The sequence below is a fragment of the Neopelma chrysocephalum genome, unplaced genomic scaffold (genome assembly GCF_003984885.1).
Source record: "Neopelma chrysocephalum unplaced genomic scaffold, ASM398488v2 Primary Assembly neopelma1_45, whole genome shotgun sequence".
In the NCBI taxonomy this organism is placed as follows: domain Eukaryota; kingdom Metazoa; phylum Chordata; class Aves; order Passeriformes; family Pipridae; genus Neopelma; species Neopelma chrysocephalum.
This window is the reverse complement of record NW_020897704.1, coordinates 14,347,409-14,365,140: the sequence shown is the minus strand read 5'-3', so window position 1 is coordinate 14,365,140 and position 17,732 is coordinate 14,347,409. Positions and strand designations below refer to the sequence as shown.

Sequence of the window (17,732 nt, the reverse complement as noted above, 5' to 3'; positions counted from 1 at the left end):
CGTATTTATGCACGTTCACATGGTCATCTACTGTCGTGTAAAAAATCCTCTTCTTCCCATCCATTGGTATTACTGTAAAATTTTTATCAACATATGATTTTTATCATCAATATAACTGAGCATGACACGGAGGAACTAGTTTTAATTTGGAATTTCAATGGCCAGAAGTTCATTATCCATGTTTTTTTGATTATTGTTGAAGTACTGACTGGAAACATACAGGATGTGATGACGAAAGTTCGTATGTACTGTACACATCCTGTTGTAAATCCAAAGATAAATTTGTAACTAAAGATAGAGAGAGATCGGTTTAGTCAAGTAAAACAAGTGATACCTGCAGGCATTTGTTGTGTTACTAGTGAGTTCATTCAGTCTTTCCTTCAATCTTTTCTCCATTCATGTGTTATATATATGGGTTTGTGTATATATAATTATATATATATTTGTGTGTGTGTATTCATACGTACACACACACATATATAGTTATATATAAATAAAGTAGGACAACACAAGGTAAACTATTGAAGTAAAGGCTGAAATTTGTGGACTTTCTCATCACAGATGAGAGCATAATGGCACAGGTGTATCTAACCCACTCTGAAGCCTTTTCCTGATTCTCGGTTTTATGAGGGAGTGGGACTAACTTATCACATTGGTTCATTATCTTAAATTCCCTAAAACAATTTCCTCATGTAGGGCTTAAAATTCTCCTGATTGTGCCTCACTGGATTTATTCCTATCCTTTTGCTCTTACTGTCTAGCAACTGTTTTGGGGCTCAGACTAAAGTAGTGCAAAGTGTATTACATGAGGCCACATTAGAATTGTCCTTAAACCCAGGTTATCAAATTCTAAAGAGATGCTTTCTTTTGAGGCTTGCTTTCAAGGCTGTCTTTAACAATTTGATGTATTTGTAGCAATTCACACCTCTTTTATAGCCCTGTTTCTTTCGATTCTATTACTCTGTTGCTCTTGCATCATTTTCTGCAAGATAATCCCAGAATTTTCAGATACTTTTAGGTTTATCAGTTAGGCATAATTTATTCACAGTTATTCTCCTCTTTAACTCTACTTTTTTTTCTTTTATTTTTGCAGAGGGGGGTAGATGGTGTTATCCCCCATACATACCCCTCCTGTTTCATTATGTATCTTCAATGTTACTTCTAAATAATGTCCTCTCTCTTTTCCATTGATTCATCCCCATTTCTCTTATTCTCCTACAAAGTCCACTTCTCTCCACCTTGTGCTAATCCCTGGATTGTTCCAATATATTATAGTTCAATATTTGCTTTTTAACTAAAAGGTCTTTTTTCCCCTATTTCCTAGGAGCTGGGCCTTGTGATTACAGGAACTCTACCCGTCTTCAATCTAACAAGGGAACAAAATGGGAAAATTGTAAGCTGTTCCTTAAAGGGAAAGAAAAAATAAAAGAAAAAAAAGGCAGCAGTTATTTAAACTAAATTAATTACATTTATTGTTAAAGACCTTGAAAAATGTGTATTTCCATAGAGCATTTTACGTTTAATTGTCTTCTATAGCAGAAACAAAAGGGTCATATCTACTGACCTGATAACCTTTTGGGGACAAGGAAATACAGTGCACCCCTTTTTGTCATTCTGAGTTTCAGGATATTACATTTTTTGATCCATCATTGTGACTTGGTGACAGTGGGAATGCATTAAGTGCTCAACAGATGGGACGTAGATGATGATATTATTTAGACCTTGCCAAAGAAAGGAATGTCCAGATAAATTTATAACAAATCCCTGAAGCTATGACATTTCAGGGTAAAAGACAATTATATAGGTAATTTAAATTAGTTGGTTGTAATGCTAATAGAAAAGAGGACTGTATATTTAGTTTAAATTTTAAGTGTTAAATAAATACAATTGCCCATTCCTATGACTGTCTGAGATGGAACCAATTCATGTCCTCTTCACAAAATCAAAATGCTGCTTTTTTAAAAACAGACCTAGAATATGCTTTGCAGCATATGGTAAAATATTGTACATTTGGTGTGATACTCATGTTCATTCAGGTCAAAATATACAGAAATTTAGACAAGATATTCCTTGGTTCAGTTTCTCAGGTATTATGTAGACTCCGAGTGAATAAATGAGAATTTGATCACTAGCATTTCTTTTATTCACCTTCAGAATAGTTCTCTTAGTGTCCCTTTTAAAACAAAGCAACAAACCAACCAAACAAAAAGTTTCGTAATCTTATCCACAAGACAATGCCTGGAATTGACTGAATCTGGTTCAAAGTGAGACTACTGATTATCAAAGGATGTCTTTCTGAGAAATAAAACAGATGTTGCCTAGTACAGAGGAACAAGAAGAGAACTTGAAACAGCTCAACTTGTATCTCTACCTCAATTTATTTACAGACTGCAAGATACCTCCTCCAATAAATATTACAAATTTATTTAATATGGAGAAGGGATTCAGGTGATAATATGTAAATGACTGCTCTCCTGTTCTGTAGTAGGAAAATAAACTACAAGTGAAGTAAATATAGTGCCTGAGTCCCTAATTTCAAATGCTGTTGATTCTTATAACCACTTTTTTTTTGTTGTGATTTTTTTTCATTCATCTTTATACCATAGCCAAAAGAGTTAATTGTTTTGAGATCTCACTTACCAATTGCCAAACCTAAATATGCAAAAGTAGCTCTATGTTTGTACTAGTAGTTTAGTATCTACATAATTGGCAATATTATTGCATCACTTTTGCTTTCACCTCTTTTGTTCTTACATATATTGTTTATTCATCCAGGAAATTATCCATATTCATCTTCATAAACAATTTTCATATTCTATACTAAATTCTGAATTTATTAAATTTTATTTTTAATTACTTTGACATTATTTAAAATATTTAGAATAGACACATAAGTAAATAGGCAACCTCTCAAATTGTACCTGCCAATCAAGAGATGAAGGCAAAAATAAAAGTTTACTGACTGCTGCAGTTATTCTGCATTGTAAATATGTCAAACATATACTAACATTTTGGGATCTTACCAGAATCAACTGATTCTTGGAGTAATGGGGGTCGATGTCTCTTTGGAGGACATAAAAAAACTGACACCCCGATTTACGGTAAGCTGCTTACATTGGTGGTTTCTCTTTATGTATGATTTATATTTGATTTCTGTGCATGCTTTTTCATAAGTCATACAGTAATGACTGGATTTGAGTCAAAAAACCAGCAGGCTTCTTTTCCTATATTCTTTTCCATTGTTGTACATTTTCTGGTGGTTTTCTCTCCAGCCATATGTGTTTCTGTGTGATCTCTCCATCAGGATGCATCTGTAAAACTCAACTTTTACATTGGAGGACATATTCCAAGTAATTATTTTCCTGTAGCTTAAAGCACTGCCCTTTAGTTGAGTGTTTGGTTCTTAGTGTAGAGTACACAATCATTTCAGCTGATAATAATATTTGGCATTTTTATAGGACAGTTCTTTATAGAAAAGTTCTTTAATATACATGTCTGTCTGTACCCTACTCAGTATGATTGATTTATATATGTAGACATCTAGTGCTGAAATTTCTGACCAAATAACTAGTACTGTGGAAAACAACAGCTGAGAAAGCAAAGGAACATCACGAATTTGACTGAAGGCAGATACAAAGTCCTACATCTAGAATGGAGTAATCCCATGCCACAGTAAAGGCTGGGACAGAGTGCCTCAAAGGGCAGGAAAGGACCTGGGAGTCATGGAGGACACACAGAACATAAGTTAGAAGTTTGCCCTGGCAGTAAGGAAGACCAACTGTGTAGTGAACACCTGCATCAGGAGTACTGTGTCCAAATTTGGTCTTCTAAGTATAAGAAATACACTGAGATCCAGCACAGAGCCACTAAGTTTACCAAGGGTCTGGAGTACATGGTACACAAGAAGGAGATGAGAGAGATGGGTTCAGGCTGAGGAAGAAACCTAATGGGTTACCTAATGAGAGTTATGGAGAAAATGGACCTGGACATTGCCTCAACAAGAGGCAATCAAGATAAGTGTGGCAATGGAAATTCCAACTGGAATTAAGGAAAAAAAGGGAGCAGGTTACCCAGAGGGTTTGTGGCATTGCCACTGGAGGTATTCAAAGACTCTTTGAAACTTAATCCAACTTCAAAGTTGGACTTTAGTTGAAGTTATCTTTGCTTTCAGTGAAGCGTTGTACCAGCTGACCTCCAAAGGTTCCCATCAGGCCAAGTTTATGATCCTAAAAAGTAAATATTAAGAAATTATCCTTTCTATGTTAGTATCTGATACTTTATGATGCCTGAGGCAGTGTATTTTCCACAGTGTGAAAATTTCTTGAAAACCATTAATTACTCTTTCTTTATTACTTAAACCCTTGTAATGGTAAACTTAATTTCTGCCTTTCAGCTTTGTCCAAACGGTTACTATTTTGCCATTGATCCTAATGGGTATGTGCTTCTGCATCCAAATCTCCAACCAAAGGTATGAAACACCTTCTAATTCATTTCTCTATAATAAAGGGGCATTGTCAGAAAAAATCAGAAACTAGAAGCTGCTGAAAGTCCAAGAGAGCAATAGCAAAGAATTCTCAGTTTTGTGGGTGTCAGGAAAATCTATGGTACGTGTATGGTTTTATTCAAATCCACTTAACCAGCACAAAGGCCAGCTTTGGCTTGTATTGAATTTAGTTATCAATAAAATAAAAAAAATACATATTTTGCATGCACATTTATACATGTGAAGTTTTTTTGTATTTAGTTTGGTTATTTTCTGTTTACCAGAGCAGAAACCTGAGCTGCAGAGTTGTGATGGACATAGCTGAGCACCCCATTCCCAGAATGTTAGATTTTTAGTAGTTTAACTTGAGAAAGGTCTTTCTTCTTTAAAGATGAAATTTTTATCTAAATACGATTAGGACACAATTTTCCTCAAATTTCAGGAAAATTAAAACCAAATATTTCAGTCTGGCTCTTTATCCATTAACCGAATCCTGATCTTGTGGAGACACATACATTACATATATCTTCTTAAATAACTTGTCACTCTGATTTTGATGAGAAATTCCAATACGAATGGATGTGGTTTTTTTCTGAAATCATAAGTTTAATCTTTGTTTTAATGAAAAGTTTCTCCATATGAAACAATCCTCTGTTTAGTGGGCTTTTTGAAAATTCTCATATTTTAATTCCATTCGATACAAAACTTCAGTAAATTTTGTCCCTTGAATTTAAAGAGCACAAACGGAGCATTATATAAAAGGCAAAGTTAAAATTTATTTAAGTAAAAAATAAATAGAAAAATCACTCTGGATGGACAGAACTGTACAGATTCTTTACAGATAAAAAGTTAGAAACAATAATGAATCCCTGTAAGTATTAGAGACTAAAGAATGTGTCCATGTAGTTCAGTTGTCAACATGAACATTTATCTCATTAACATGGTTTGAGCTGTTTATCACAGAATATGCTGGGTTGGAAGGGACCCACAAGGATCATCGAGTCCAACCCTTAGCCCTGCAAAGAACCATCCACAAGAGTCACATCATGTGCCTGGGAGTGTCATTCAAATGCTTCTTGACCTCGGTGCTGTGACCACTGCCCTGGGGAGCCTGTTCCAGTGCCCAACCACTCTCTGATTGAAGAATCTCTTTCTAATATCCACCTTAAACCACCCCTTCACAAATTCAGGCCATTCCCTTGGGTCCTGTCACTGGTCACCACAGAGAAGAGATCAATGCCTGCCCCTCCACTTTCCCTTGTGAGGATGCTGAAGACCCCAATGGGATCTCCCCTCAGTCTCCTTTTCCCCAGCTTGAACAAACAAAGTACTCTCAGCAGCTCCTCATATGTCTTTCCCCAAGGCCCTTCACCTTATATGAATGACCAAGATGAATGCAAGCTGCCAATACACAGATAAATAACGCTAGTAGGTCTTTTAAGCTTTAGTGGTACCCTACTCCTATGTTATCTTTCAGCACACAGTAAACTGGAGAGAAACTTCTTGATGGAAGCTGGTATTTTCTGCCTTTAGGCAAGGAAATAATATAATTTTTTTTATAAAGTGGATGTATATGATCACTTTTTTCCTCCCAGCCACATTCCTAGATTAGCAGCAAGTCCTTGACCTTTGCAACTTTCCTTCTATAGTCCTGTCATAGCTACGATTGTCAAAGACAGAAAAAGAAATTAAGAATTCATCTACATATTTCAGTAATTAATTTAATTCTTAAGCTGGGGGAAATCTGCTTTGTGAATATTTGAATTAATTTCCTGGTGAATTAATTAATATGTTTGAAATCTTTTGCCAAGTGTATAATGCAAGAAGAAAGAAAGAAGTGCTTCTGAAGAAAAGAAAGAATAACTTGATCGTAACTATTAATGAAATATCCCTTTTGAGTTATTTTTATAGTCTCTTTTAAAAAATAAAAGGAAAAAATGGAAAATAAGGTTTTTATATAGACTTCAGAATTGAGAAGGACTTCAGTTTCTGGATATCTGTATTGGGTTTTCATGTGTTAAGAAATAAAAGTTTTGATTTAACAATTTTGATTGGTGAAATATTCGGAGACAAATATATGCATCATTACTGACCCAGTCTTTTCTCAGTTAGAGATTACAGTAATTCAGATGATGACAAGTGGCCTATTTACATTTTCCTTATATGCAAATTAATCTATCTTTTCATTAACAGGAGTAATATAAGAAGAAGCAATGCAGTTCTCATTTTAGGCTTATTCTTGTGAGAAACTGATGGATATGGATTATGTTCATCTTGTATATGCTGTTATCCTGCAGTATAGCATCATAACACTGGAGAACAAAAATCTTTGATAGTTAAAAACTCAGCTCATCTGAGATGGATTGGCAGTCTGAGATGGATTATTAGGATGCTAATTGTCATGATTGCTTTGTATAATTTTCTTCCTAAAAGGATATGGAAGTTTAGAAACGCTTTCCCATACTGCTCAAATATTTGATTTAGATTATGCTTAAAACAGGATACTTTATAAGTGATAATTTTTATGTTGTAGAATAATGTCTAAATGTAATATTAAGCATATGCAATATTATTATTGTTATTGTTGTTATTAACAGTTACACAGACTAGACTTTTTCACTCCCAGTTTGTTTTGGGTGGTGCATGCTATTCAGACTGATACAAGATCTACGTTTTAAAACTAAGGTACACTGCAAAGACAGATTATTTAGAATTCATAGAGTTTCTTTAACATGTCATATTAATTTCAGTTGAACCTCCTGGTAGCCGTAAACATATTAACCAACAACATCTTAACCCTCTCTGCCAGCAATTTTTCAATAGATCTAAACTAAAACATAACTACGTCTTTATCTTTGAAGAGGTGAGGGTTTCTTAGACTTTCAACGCTTCCTTCTTCTGAATGTCTTCTGCTTTCCTTCTGAAAATCTATTTCCTCAGATCACAACTGGTTCAACACAATATTTTGATAAGTTTTCTTGCACTATCATCTCACAGAAAGAAGGCCCTAGAAATTTAGAACTTGTAAAGCTGTTTACACAACTGATGAAAGTTAACAAAAACAAGTTCAAAAGCTTAATAAAATCATCAAAAACTTTGGCATCAAAAACTTTGCACATAAAAACTATGTCAAAGCATAACATGAGAAATCCTTTTTTTTAATTATTTTTCAGTTTAATATAGTTTTAAACCGCTTAAAATGCCATTTTTTATGTTTGTGTAGTTATATTACAAGTGTTTAATTTTATATTTCACTGCAAATTTTTTTGTGTATCTCTCTGTATGTGCATGTATTTTTCCCATTGTCCTGGGAGAGAACAGGTGGTTATGCCACCAAATAAACATAGTCACTGAAGTGAGTCCATTAAGCATGTGTTAACAAGCTTAATCCTAATTAGATTTTGAAAATAGTAAATAATTCAACTTCCCAGTCTGTTCTAAAGATTAGCATCCTTTTGTTCATTTTTACTATGGTTCTGACCAAAATCCGTTTAATGATAGTTTTAAAACTCCATATGCCTTCAGTGAAGTCCAGTATTTTGTCTTCTAGTTTGTGGTTACTTAAGATAAAGAAGAGTTGAGTTTGAAGAGCAAATATAACAAAACAAAAAGTGAACTCTGCTTTCTATATTTTATGCTGTCAGAGTATGTGGGAGGGACATCTCTCTGTTAAATTAATTCACATTAACATATGTCTGGTTTTTGTTTCCCTAGACAAAACTTGTATGTAATTCTGACAGAAAGCTCAGAACTCCTGATCAGAATGAGGGCTAGTCTGTGATTCCAGTAAATGTACACTGGAGAGCACAGATGTTGAGGAAAACCTTCTATTCTATAAGTAGGCTGTTTACTAACAGTGCAAAAATATAAATTACTGCTTTTTTGTTACTTCAGCAAATTGGTGTGGGCATACCAAAAGTTAAATTGAGAAAAAGGAGACCCAATGTACAGGTAACTGTGGATGGAGGTGATTAGTGCATTAGAATGCATAGACCTGGATATACAATTAGAAAGCTTCTGCCCTGCTTACTAGGAAAAATCTAACTAGAGAATTGTTTATTGTGACAAACAGCTTCCAAAGCATGAAGCTTGCATCCTTCCTTGTTTAAACAATAGAAAACATGCTATCGGCTGTAGTGAAGGGCATTCCATTAAATTATGGTGCTTTACTAATAGGTGCTAATTAGAGTCATGCTGTAAAAATTCTTCTTTGGATTTTGAAATTAATTTGAAGACTGGAAATAAAAAGAGACTGCTTGTGCTGGCTTTGCTTGCATAAACCCAAAGTCAAGGGAAGATCAGAAGATCATTCTTATGACTTTATTGGCAAGTTTTATTGTACGGTATATGCTGTATAAAATGACTGAATGAGCTGTTCAGGTTTTTTCCTGGGGAAGTCAGGGTAGGGTATATGTTCTATCTGCTATTTACACTGGGTTTCTCAGTTTAGCAGACCCATCTCCAGAGAATTAGTTGCTGTTAATCTGAACAGGGAAACTAGTCCTGTTTATGTATCGCAGCCCTTGAGCAGAAATTACTTAGTGAAAACATAAAAATCATTAAAGAAATAAATTAACTATGTAACTATCAAAATAGTAAACTTAAATACAGTATGTTATGTTAATTTCTTACACATATGGGAATCTGTAATGCAAGACTTGTGGCCTGCATAGCAACACCACTGAAATGTTGTGTAAAATACTGATTTAAGTCAACTCAATGATTTCACCAAATTTCAGGTGGCCTTTATACCACATGTAGAAGGCCACCTCTGTGCTGGATTTTTTGTTTGTGCACTGGAGAAAGCAGCACTAGAACATAAAAAAATCTGTTTTCTGAGGATGCCTGGCTCCTCAGCGTGCTGTGGTGTGATTTGGCTGGTGCTGGGTTTGCCTGGCTGTGCTTGCTGCCCAGTGAGGTGCAGTACTGGAAAAGCTCTGGGCTCCCATCCACTCCAGATGCTCATTTGTCTCCATCTGTGGCCCAGGATTTTGCTGACTTTTTATCATCATTTCTTTTAAAAGCCTAATAGCCTGTCTTCATTAGTACCACAGATAAGAGTAGGAACTAGGTTCCTGCAACACAGCAAAGAAGGCCTTCCCCTTCCATAGAATTTGTGAGAATACTGACCTCCCAAAACACATGAGAATGATATTTTAATTACCACTTTTTTTTTTTTGCTGCACCAGTTCTTTCTTTCTTTGTTTCCTTCTTGAGTTTTCATCGAAATTATAGATCCTTGCCTTTATTTGTCATGCTGAAAGTGGATTGCACTCCTTTTGTTTGCATGCTTCATTGCTAGTGATTTCCTTCTGTTTTGTTAAGTCGTGCTGGTGAATGTGGCGGTGTGCTTATTCCAGTCATGTTACATGCATGACTGGGTAAGGAGAAGAGCAAACTGAAATGTAAGTTTGTTTCTTCGAGGCTTGGAATAAACTCCACTAAATGGCAACCTTGGAAATAAAAATTATGGAGCCCAAATACTGGTAAAAACACATTCTTGGAGGGAAAAGATGTAAGAGGGAAATAGTCTTCAATTTAAAGTATGAGTTTAAAAATATTCTAATTTCGAGTGGTTTTCTTTTTGCTTCAGGCACATCACAGAATGTATTTATAGATGCTTTGTTTCTTTGCCTATTAAAAGTCCTTAATAAGTATTATATAAGAAATGTGCAGTGGTGTAACATAAGCCTTAAAAAGAATAAGAACCAACAGTTAATGCATACTTGAATTTTGACAGACTGTTAAAATTGACTATTTTGTCTTTGGGACTCCTTGACTATGGCTAGCCCAGGTTATCATTTGAAATGACTATTGATTTTGATTTGATGTGATGGCTTTTTTTTATTTTTCTTTTTTTACCATTTCTTTTCTTCTCTGTTCCTTTGTGTGTTGGAATGGAATGTGAACTTCATAAATACCTCCCCTGCCATGCCAATGCCTTCATGCATGCTGTTTGGGTTTGACCATGCTATTCATTATCCATTGCATGTAAGATATGTAAATTTTTATTTATTTTTACATATTAGCCATTTATTTTGAGAGCGTGGATTTGTTGGTGGGTGGAAAGCAACTGCATAACAATGATTGAATTGCTTTGAAATAGTAGAGAGCATATGTTAATGCTATTATATTAGAGTTGCTAATTTTATCTATCATATATAAAAAGAAATGTAAAAATTTTCCTGAAGTTTTCAGTAAATATTTAAAAGAAATACCCAGAATTTTTGTCTGCAATCCTTCGAGTGCATATTCTCTTTCTGATAATAAATTTACTGGCTTTTCTCTTAGCAGATAGTAAGTCTTACTTGCTAAGAACAGGAATATACCATAAATATGTACATTTTTTTCCTCAAGAAAATGGAGGAATACTCTTTTGTCTTCTAACACTATTCTGTATTACTGTCTTGAAAATAAGCACTGCTGTTAAATTCTTAGTGCTCCAGACTATTATATGAAGGCATTTTTTACCGGCTCCTCAGAGTATTGTTTTCTTCCAGTATGAACTGGAAATACATACATAAATTGTGATGAAACATGCTTGCATTCTTTGATAGAATAGTCATATGTACATTTGTCAGGTCACTTTGCCAGAGAATGTTAGGATAGAAGGCATATAATCATAATTTTGAAGGGACTTTAGTCTACCCTGTAAATATTAGTATAGGTAAATCACTGAAATCTCTTAAAAATGCCATTGTCAGAAATTACACTAGTCTTGAAGCAATAGTGTCAGCTAATGAGAAATTTTGTGTTGCTAATCGTATGAGAAACAGTGCTCAATTACTGAGAAAACTAGGCCTTGAGATCCTTTCATATATGAACTGGGCTATTACACAAAGCAAATAATTATCAATCAAAAAAATTAAGAAAACTTTTTTTCATTTTCTACTCTGAACTATCATATTTAAATAGTTAAATAATATATCGACACACTCCTTTTTCTAAAGAAATGCACTCACTTTTAGCTTGGTACACTAAATAACTGGGTTTATTATGCACTCATTTAGCTGGATGATGAAGATTGATGATTTTTACACCACACACAATATAAAGTCAATGAGGCTTAGGCAAAATTGCTAAAAAAAAGTCGGATTCCTTACAATTCACACGGAAGGTGGCTTTGGCGGAGTAAGTGCAGACTGCAACTGAGAAAGGAGCCGAGGCCGGAGGGTGGTCTGATCTTGTTCAGCAGAGCTACAATGGTCTTCCCACACTCCTTTGGGGCCAGGATTACTGCAAATGCAGACCACCAAAATTCTCCGCACATTATAGTTGAAGTTTGACATCATCTACATTCCTTAAGTCTGGAAGCTTGTGTTTCAGTATTTCTGTGCTACAGGTTTCCATCTCTTAAATTGAGATAACAGTCCTGATGTCAAGAGAAATGCTTTCAAAACTGCAAGGTGTTCAGGGAAGTCCTGTAATGCTGGCAATAAAAGTGGGGTTTGTTTTTTATAAAACGCAAATAATTTGCTTTAATTGCCGCCTTTTTGAGTCTTGAACCATAGTCCATTCCAAGTCATAACAGCAAGTCTGTAGTCTGCTCTTGGCAAAATTGCAGAAGGGTACAGTTGGCTGTACTTATCTTATTGGAAAACACTCCCAAATTTATCTCTCCCTTCTTGGGGGCAGGACATCTAGTAAGACATTCATATCTGTGCCTCCTCTGATGTGTCTGCTCCCACCCTGTACAATCTGTGACATGCCAGGAGAAGGGGAAGTAGCATCCCAGTACGAGACCCATACATAACAGGCTGTGGACAAACACCAGCAATTAGTGTTAATTTGATTTGCACTTAGCCAATTAACCTCTCTATCTAACAAAATAAAATAAATGAGAAAGAGCCACTAGTAGTGCTGCAAGAGATTAAAACAGATGGGTAAGTAAACACAGTTAAGTAGGTTATTTTGGAATTAAAGGATTAGAATGATTTGTAACATTACAGTACTCTGTCTCTATTATTTGATCATTCAATATCTTCTGCTTCAGAATCCTAAATCCCAGGAGCCTGTTACTCTGGATTTTCTAGATGCTGAATTGGAAAATGATATTAAAGTTGAGGTAAATAACCTATTTTCTTAATAATTGTTGCTGCTTGTATTTCACTGTATAATAACTGAGAGGCAAAGATTACTTTATAGAGATGAAATTATAATTAGACAAATTAAGTTCCAATATTATTTGTAGGCAAGGGCAATGAATTATATTCCTCTCATTTTGAATGGTGCCATGATTGCTATTTAAATTATTTTTCTTCATAACGTAACAATTCCTAAGAAGGGGAGGGGGATAGAAAAATTTTTTAAAACGGAACACTTTTTAATAGAATATCAAAATATTACTTGAAATATTTTAGGAGTGTTTTCCTATCTCTTATTAAGACAAGATTATTACTGTGGTGAGAAAGAGAACTGAGAAAAAAAGTTAAGTGTTGACAACAAGTTAATTCCTCTGTATATTTTTCAGTTACTGATTTTGTAATACATTCAGAAATCAGAATTTTTTCACTCAGTTTGAAATTGTTCTTTCATGACATTAACCAGCATTCCTCAGTATCTGTCAAATTCTGCCTTAAGTTTCTTTGAAATGGCTGCTTCAGAGACAAGTTTCTCTCGAACTGATACAAAAATGTTTTTGTGAATCAGTGTTACTACATCACAAAGATGTGCTGGGAGGCACAAGAAATGCTAGACAAAAGGTGTGACTTTCATATGTGTTCTGTGTTTCCATGAAATATTTTGAACACTGAAAAGATTATTCATGTTAAATGCAACACTTATACCTTCTTTCTTTTCCTTTTCCCTTTTCTCCCATGCCAATAGATTCGGAAAAAAATGATAGATGGAGAAAGTGGAGAAAAAACTTTTGAAACACTGGTCAAGTCCCAAGATGAGGTAAGAAAGGAACACAAGGAATTACATTTACAGGAACAAACCAAACCAGAAAAATACTGAGAAATGGTGAAATGCTGTGATGTTCATTTTTTAATGACAGTTTGTACCATTTTTCCCTCTAGATTTGCTATTTTGACTGGCTTATAGTAAAAAAAAATTATGTTCTTATGAAAAAAAGAATTGTTTTGTTTCTTGGTTTCTTTGGTGCATCATTAATCAGGCAGTTGTTGATGAGGTCTTACACTCTGTTCACCAGGAAATGGACCCAGCCTACTTCTGTGTATGAATCCCAAAACAAAGTGCTTAATTTGCTTGTGGAGATGTGTGAGGATGGGTTTGGTAGTTTATATTGTGGTTGAATGGGAAGAAAGCAGTGAGAAAAAAAAGTAAAATTTTTATGCCATAAATGAAGACTATTTGGGATAAGCAAATTCCTCTTACAGTTATATCATGTACTTTCCAAACAGCTTGTTGAGTTCTTTATTTTCTTGTCCCAAATGCTTATTCCTGATAAACATTGCTATTGTTTTCTTTAATGCACAGAAACATTTCCTAGCAATAGTAAATATTCAAAATTGATCCTTTCATTTGTGCTCTACTTCTCTAGGACCTTAATAAGAAGAAATGATTACTGGTGTTCTGAAGGAGCAGTTCTGGCCAGAGTATGCCCTCCAGTTACAGTTGTACAACAGCTTTTTGAAACTTTTTTACTCTGAATATAAACCATCTTGAAGATAGCTAATTTAATGATTTAGCAGACACTGCACATCCTTATATATAAGCACACTTTAACAGTACTTGGCAGAATTTCTTGGAACTGTGCAGTTTATTTTCCATGTATGGTATTAGCTGTCCTTTCCTGTTGATCTCCTGTAACTTTGATATTGCAACAGCTCTGCTGTTCGTACTTAAGTGTCAGAATGTTCCAGAAGAAATTTCCTCCTTCTCACAAGACATATGATGCAGAAAGAAAGTAATCAGGTTAAGTCGATAGGAAACAGGCCTCAGAGAATAGGGGGGGTTTATTCTGTTAAAAACAGCACATTCCTTACTTATATTCCATTCAATTTCTTAACTGGTATTAACTTTTAAACTACTCCCAATACCGAGCAGTCCCTCTTACCACTCCTCTAAATCAATCCTACATTGAGGGAAGATTCTTATATACTTGTTCTCACTTTGACAGAAAAAAGTGTTTTATATTCCTAGGCTATTCTTGCTTTAAACATGGTAGAAACTTACTTGTCTTTGTGGGTGAAAATTAGTAGCAGAGCCCATGTTGTCTTTGCTAAATGAGACTGAAAATGGAGGAGAATTTTCTCAAACATCCCAATAATTCATTCATGCTGTGATTTCAGAATGTCTAGTTCATGGTCACTTGGATCTGCAACAGGCCTTTGGAGACATACTTAGAAGTATTGAAAGGCTGCAATAAGTTCTCCCTGGAGTCTTCTCCAGGCTGAACAACCCCAACTCTCTCAGCCTGTCTTCATAGGAGAGGTGCTCCAACCCTCCCACCATACTTGTGCCCTTCATCTGGATCTACCACAACAGGTCTATGTCTTTCGTTTACTGATGACCCAAAGATGGACATCTCATAACCATTCCTCAGCTTCTTAGTATCTGCACTGGATTTGACAAAGCACTCTGCTTCTGATCATGTAATTTAATAGGAGTGCAAATAAGGACAGGACAGCAATCTCAAGTTCTTCGAAAGTCTGCAAGGTGATCTTAGCTGAAAGATGATTATAGTGATGATCATATAATCGTATAGGCAGCAGAACTACATTAATCTCTATGAGGAAAACCAAGTCAACTCAAGCCTTACACACTTAAGTTGTCCAGATACAAAGCATGCCTTAAACTTATGGTCCTTGACCCTGTGGAGTCTCATGATCTCATTAAACTTACCCACACTAATTCTCTGTATCCAACTTCATACTGCCTTTCACCTCTTTCAATATTCTTCTAAAGCAGAGACCTGTATCAGCAGTCCCCTTGCCTTCTATCAGGACTCTATTGTGTGCTTTCCCAGAGTAAAATGCCAAAAGAAAGCTTTACAATGCTGCTTTACAATCTCTGGGTCAATCCTGCTATGTGAAAAAAAATGTGTCTTTTCCTGAATGGTTTCACTGGTGGAGGGTGGTGAACAAATAGATCCTTTCTAGGGCAGAGGGGACAAGCTCCATTGGATGTCAGTTCTGCTCCCTCATCTGTGTCAGGAGTCCATGCTGTTTAAGATGCCGCCAGCCTGTTCCTTGAAGGGAGAGTTGGTCACTCCTGACCCACTGTCAGAGAGTCCCAATTCCTGCTGGCATCTGTGCTGAGGATAAACTGCTCCAGAAAGGAGAGACTCCATGCTGGGATATTTTCAGATTTATGTTGTTCTGTTTAAGGAGTTCCTTTCCAAGCCTATGGGTGAAAAGGGCTCTGTGTAGGTGGTCAGAAGATGGAGGGTTAGAAGGTCACAAAAATACAATAACATGGTTAGGGTTGTACAAGAAATTGCTTTAATGGCAAACATGTTGAAGAGATTTCAGGCTGTTCTTACATTTCTCAGGCTTTATGATACAAAAGACCTGAAACAGTTGGTCCTGCAATTCTTTGGCCAAAGAGGGAGAGAGGGAAGCATTGCAAATGCTAAAGTCAGTTACAGCACCAGGGCAGGAGGGAGGAATGTTACATCCCTGGGTGCGTGAGAATGTGCCAGTTACACACGGCCCAGACGACAATCTGTGTTTGAATATAATATCCCAAGCCTTTTGATCCCAGATGCTTCAAGTGCCAATGAAATTAATTACCCTCACCTTCCCTTGCATCATGGCCCAAGATTTCTTCCTCTACCCAGACCTCTCTGGGAGAAGAAGGGAGCAGCCAGAGCTGGCTGGCGATGATGACTGCTCCAGGCCATTGCACCCTCCCAGCTGCAGGCTGCTAGAACCAGAATAAAACTGCTTTAAACCACGGGCCATGCATGAGCCATGCATCACTTAGCACTTGATAGCTTCATATATTTTCTTATAAAAAGGGCTGATGTGGTCGGTTGCTCTGAACTGACAGTTGTAGTCTTCAGGCCTAAAATTTACGTTCTTTTTGTTTTGCTTTTTGGTTTAAGTTTGCATTGCTTTCCTTTTGTATTGCAGCTGGCCCCAGCAGTGCCTTGGGAGATGACTTCATACTACAGGATAGAGACTGGACTTGTAGCAAGCGTGGGTGGGGTGCGCTGGAGTCTCCCAAGGCCTCAGGGGCTTTCCAACTAACAGAGAAAATGCCATAGGAACAAAAGCATTGCCACATTTGGCAGCCGGGGTGGGCAGTAGTGAAAACCAAAGGGTCACAAAAGCTGCAATAACATGTGTGGGTTCTTTGACAGAGATTAGCTGGGGATGAGATGATCTCAGACTGCTCAGTAATGAAGTAGGCAAAGGTAAATGGGACGTGTGATGGGTTACCTTTGAAGGAAAGTTTCAACCAATTTGCTTTCAAGCATGCTCACAATAGGATTTAAAAACAGCCCAGTTCTTCTCTTCCTTCCCTCCCACCTTGAGCACTGCTTTTCTTTTGTGGAGATACCTGGTGTGTGATCCATGACCCCGTGCCCAATTTGGAGGGAATTCCAGCACTAGGTTCAAATGTCTACTTAGTCTTAAGCTGAAGTAATAGTATGGGCACATCATTGAATATAAGTAGGCTTGGATAGGAATCTCTTCAACCATATTTTTACCTTAAATGTGAAATGTATCAGGGCATTAGACACTGATATATACATCTTTTTTCTCTGTTTTTCTTTTATACTTTTTTAATTTTCTTTCCAAAATTGCTATTAAATTATTTACACTGTCATTCTGTACTGAAAAGCAGTCACCAGGTAATGAGAAGATTTCGATTTATAAGTCAAATAAGACTTTTCCACAACCATGGTCGTTTTCTCGCTATCCTTTTACCATAGGAAAAGAAAGAGGGCAGAGATTACCTGTGGTACCTTTCACCAGTGTTTGTAATGTTGCAGTGCAACAGCTGTACAGTCTTCATTACTGGCATACTTACAAAACTCTGATTGTAAAATAATAATATAATATGTTGCAGCTGGCATAAAATTATAGTTTTCAAAGTGAAAAACTGAGTAAAACAATGTCAGCCAGGTGGATTCATGATTAAATCTATGGGAAACTGTGGGACTGTGCATATGACACTATTTTTCATACCACAAGAAAACAAATGGTAAAGTTTATCCTAATGTATTAAGTTATTTAAAAATAAACATTTACTTCAGTGTTTATTTTTTTTTCCCAAATCCAAGGCCCTCTTAACGAGATTAGAAACACATGTAAGTTTAGCATAAGGTGTCTGT

General features: G+C 36.0%; 1 protein-coding gene across 2 annotated transcripts in view; it reads left to right on the top strand.

Annotated features, from left to right (window-relative positions):
* Positions 1 to 17,732, top strand: part of CACNA2D1 (calcium voltage-gated channel auxiliary subunit alpha2delta 1) — a 383,935-nt gene that overhangs the window by 329,268 nt on the left and 36,935 nt on the right. The window contains exons 16-21 of one of the 2 annotated variants that reach the window (XM_027679465.1): positions 1,325 to 1,393; positions 3,027 to 3,101; positions 4,394 to 4,468; positions 8,378 to 8,434; positions 12,477 to 12,548; positions 13,310 to 13,381. In XM_027679465.1, coding sequence (XP_027535266.1) covers positions 1,325 to 1,393; positions 3,027 to 3,101; positions 4,394 to 4,468; positions 8,378 to 8,434; positions 12,477 to 12,548; positions 13,310 to 13,381 — 420 coding nt within the window. The remainder of the gene's footprint in view (positions 1 to 1,324; positions 1,394 to 3,026; positions 3,102 to 4,393; positions 4,469 to 8,377; positions 8,435 to 12,476; positions 12,549 to 13,309; positions 13,382 to 17,732) is intronic. The other variant, XM_027679464.1, reaches the window with a different exon arrangement.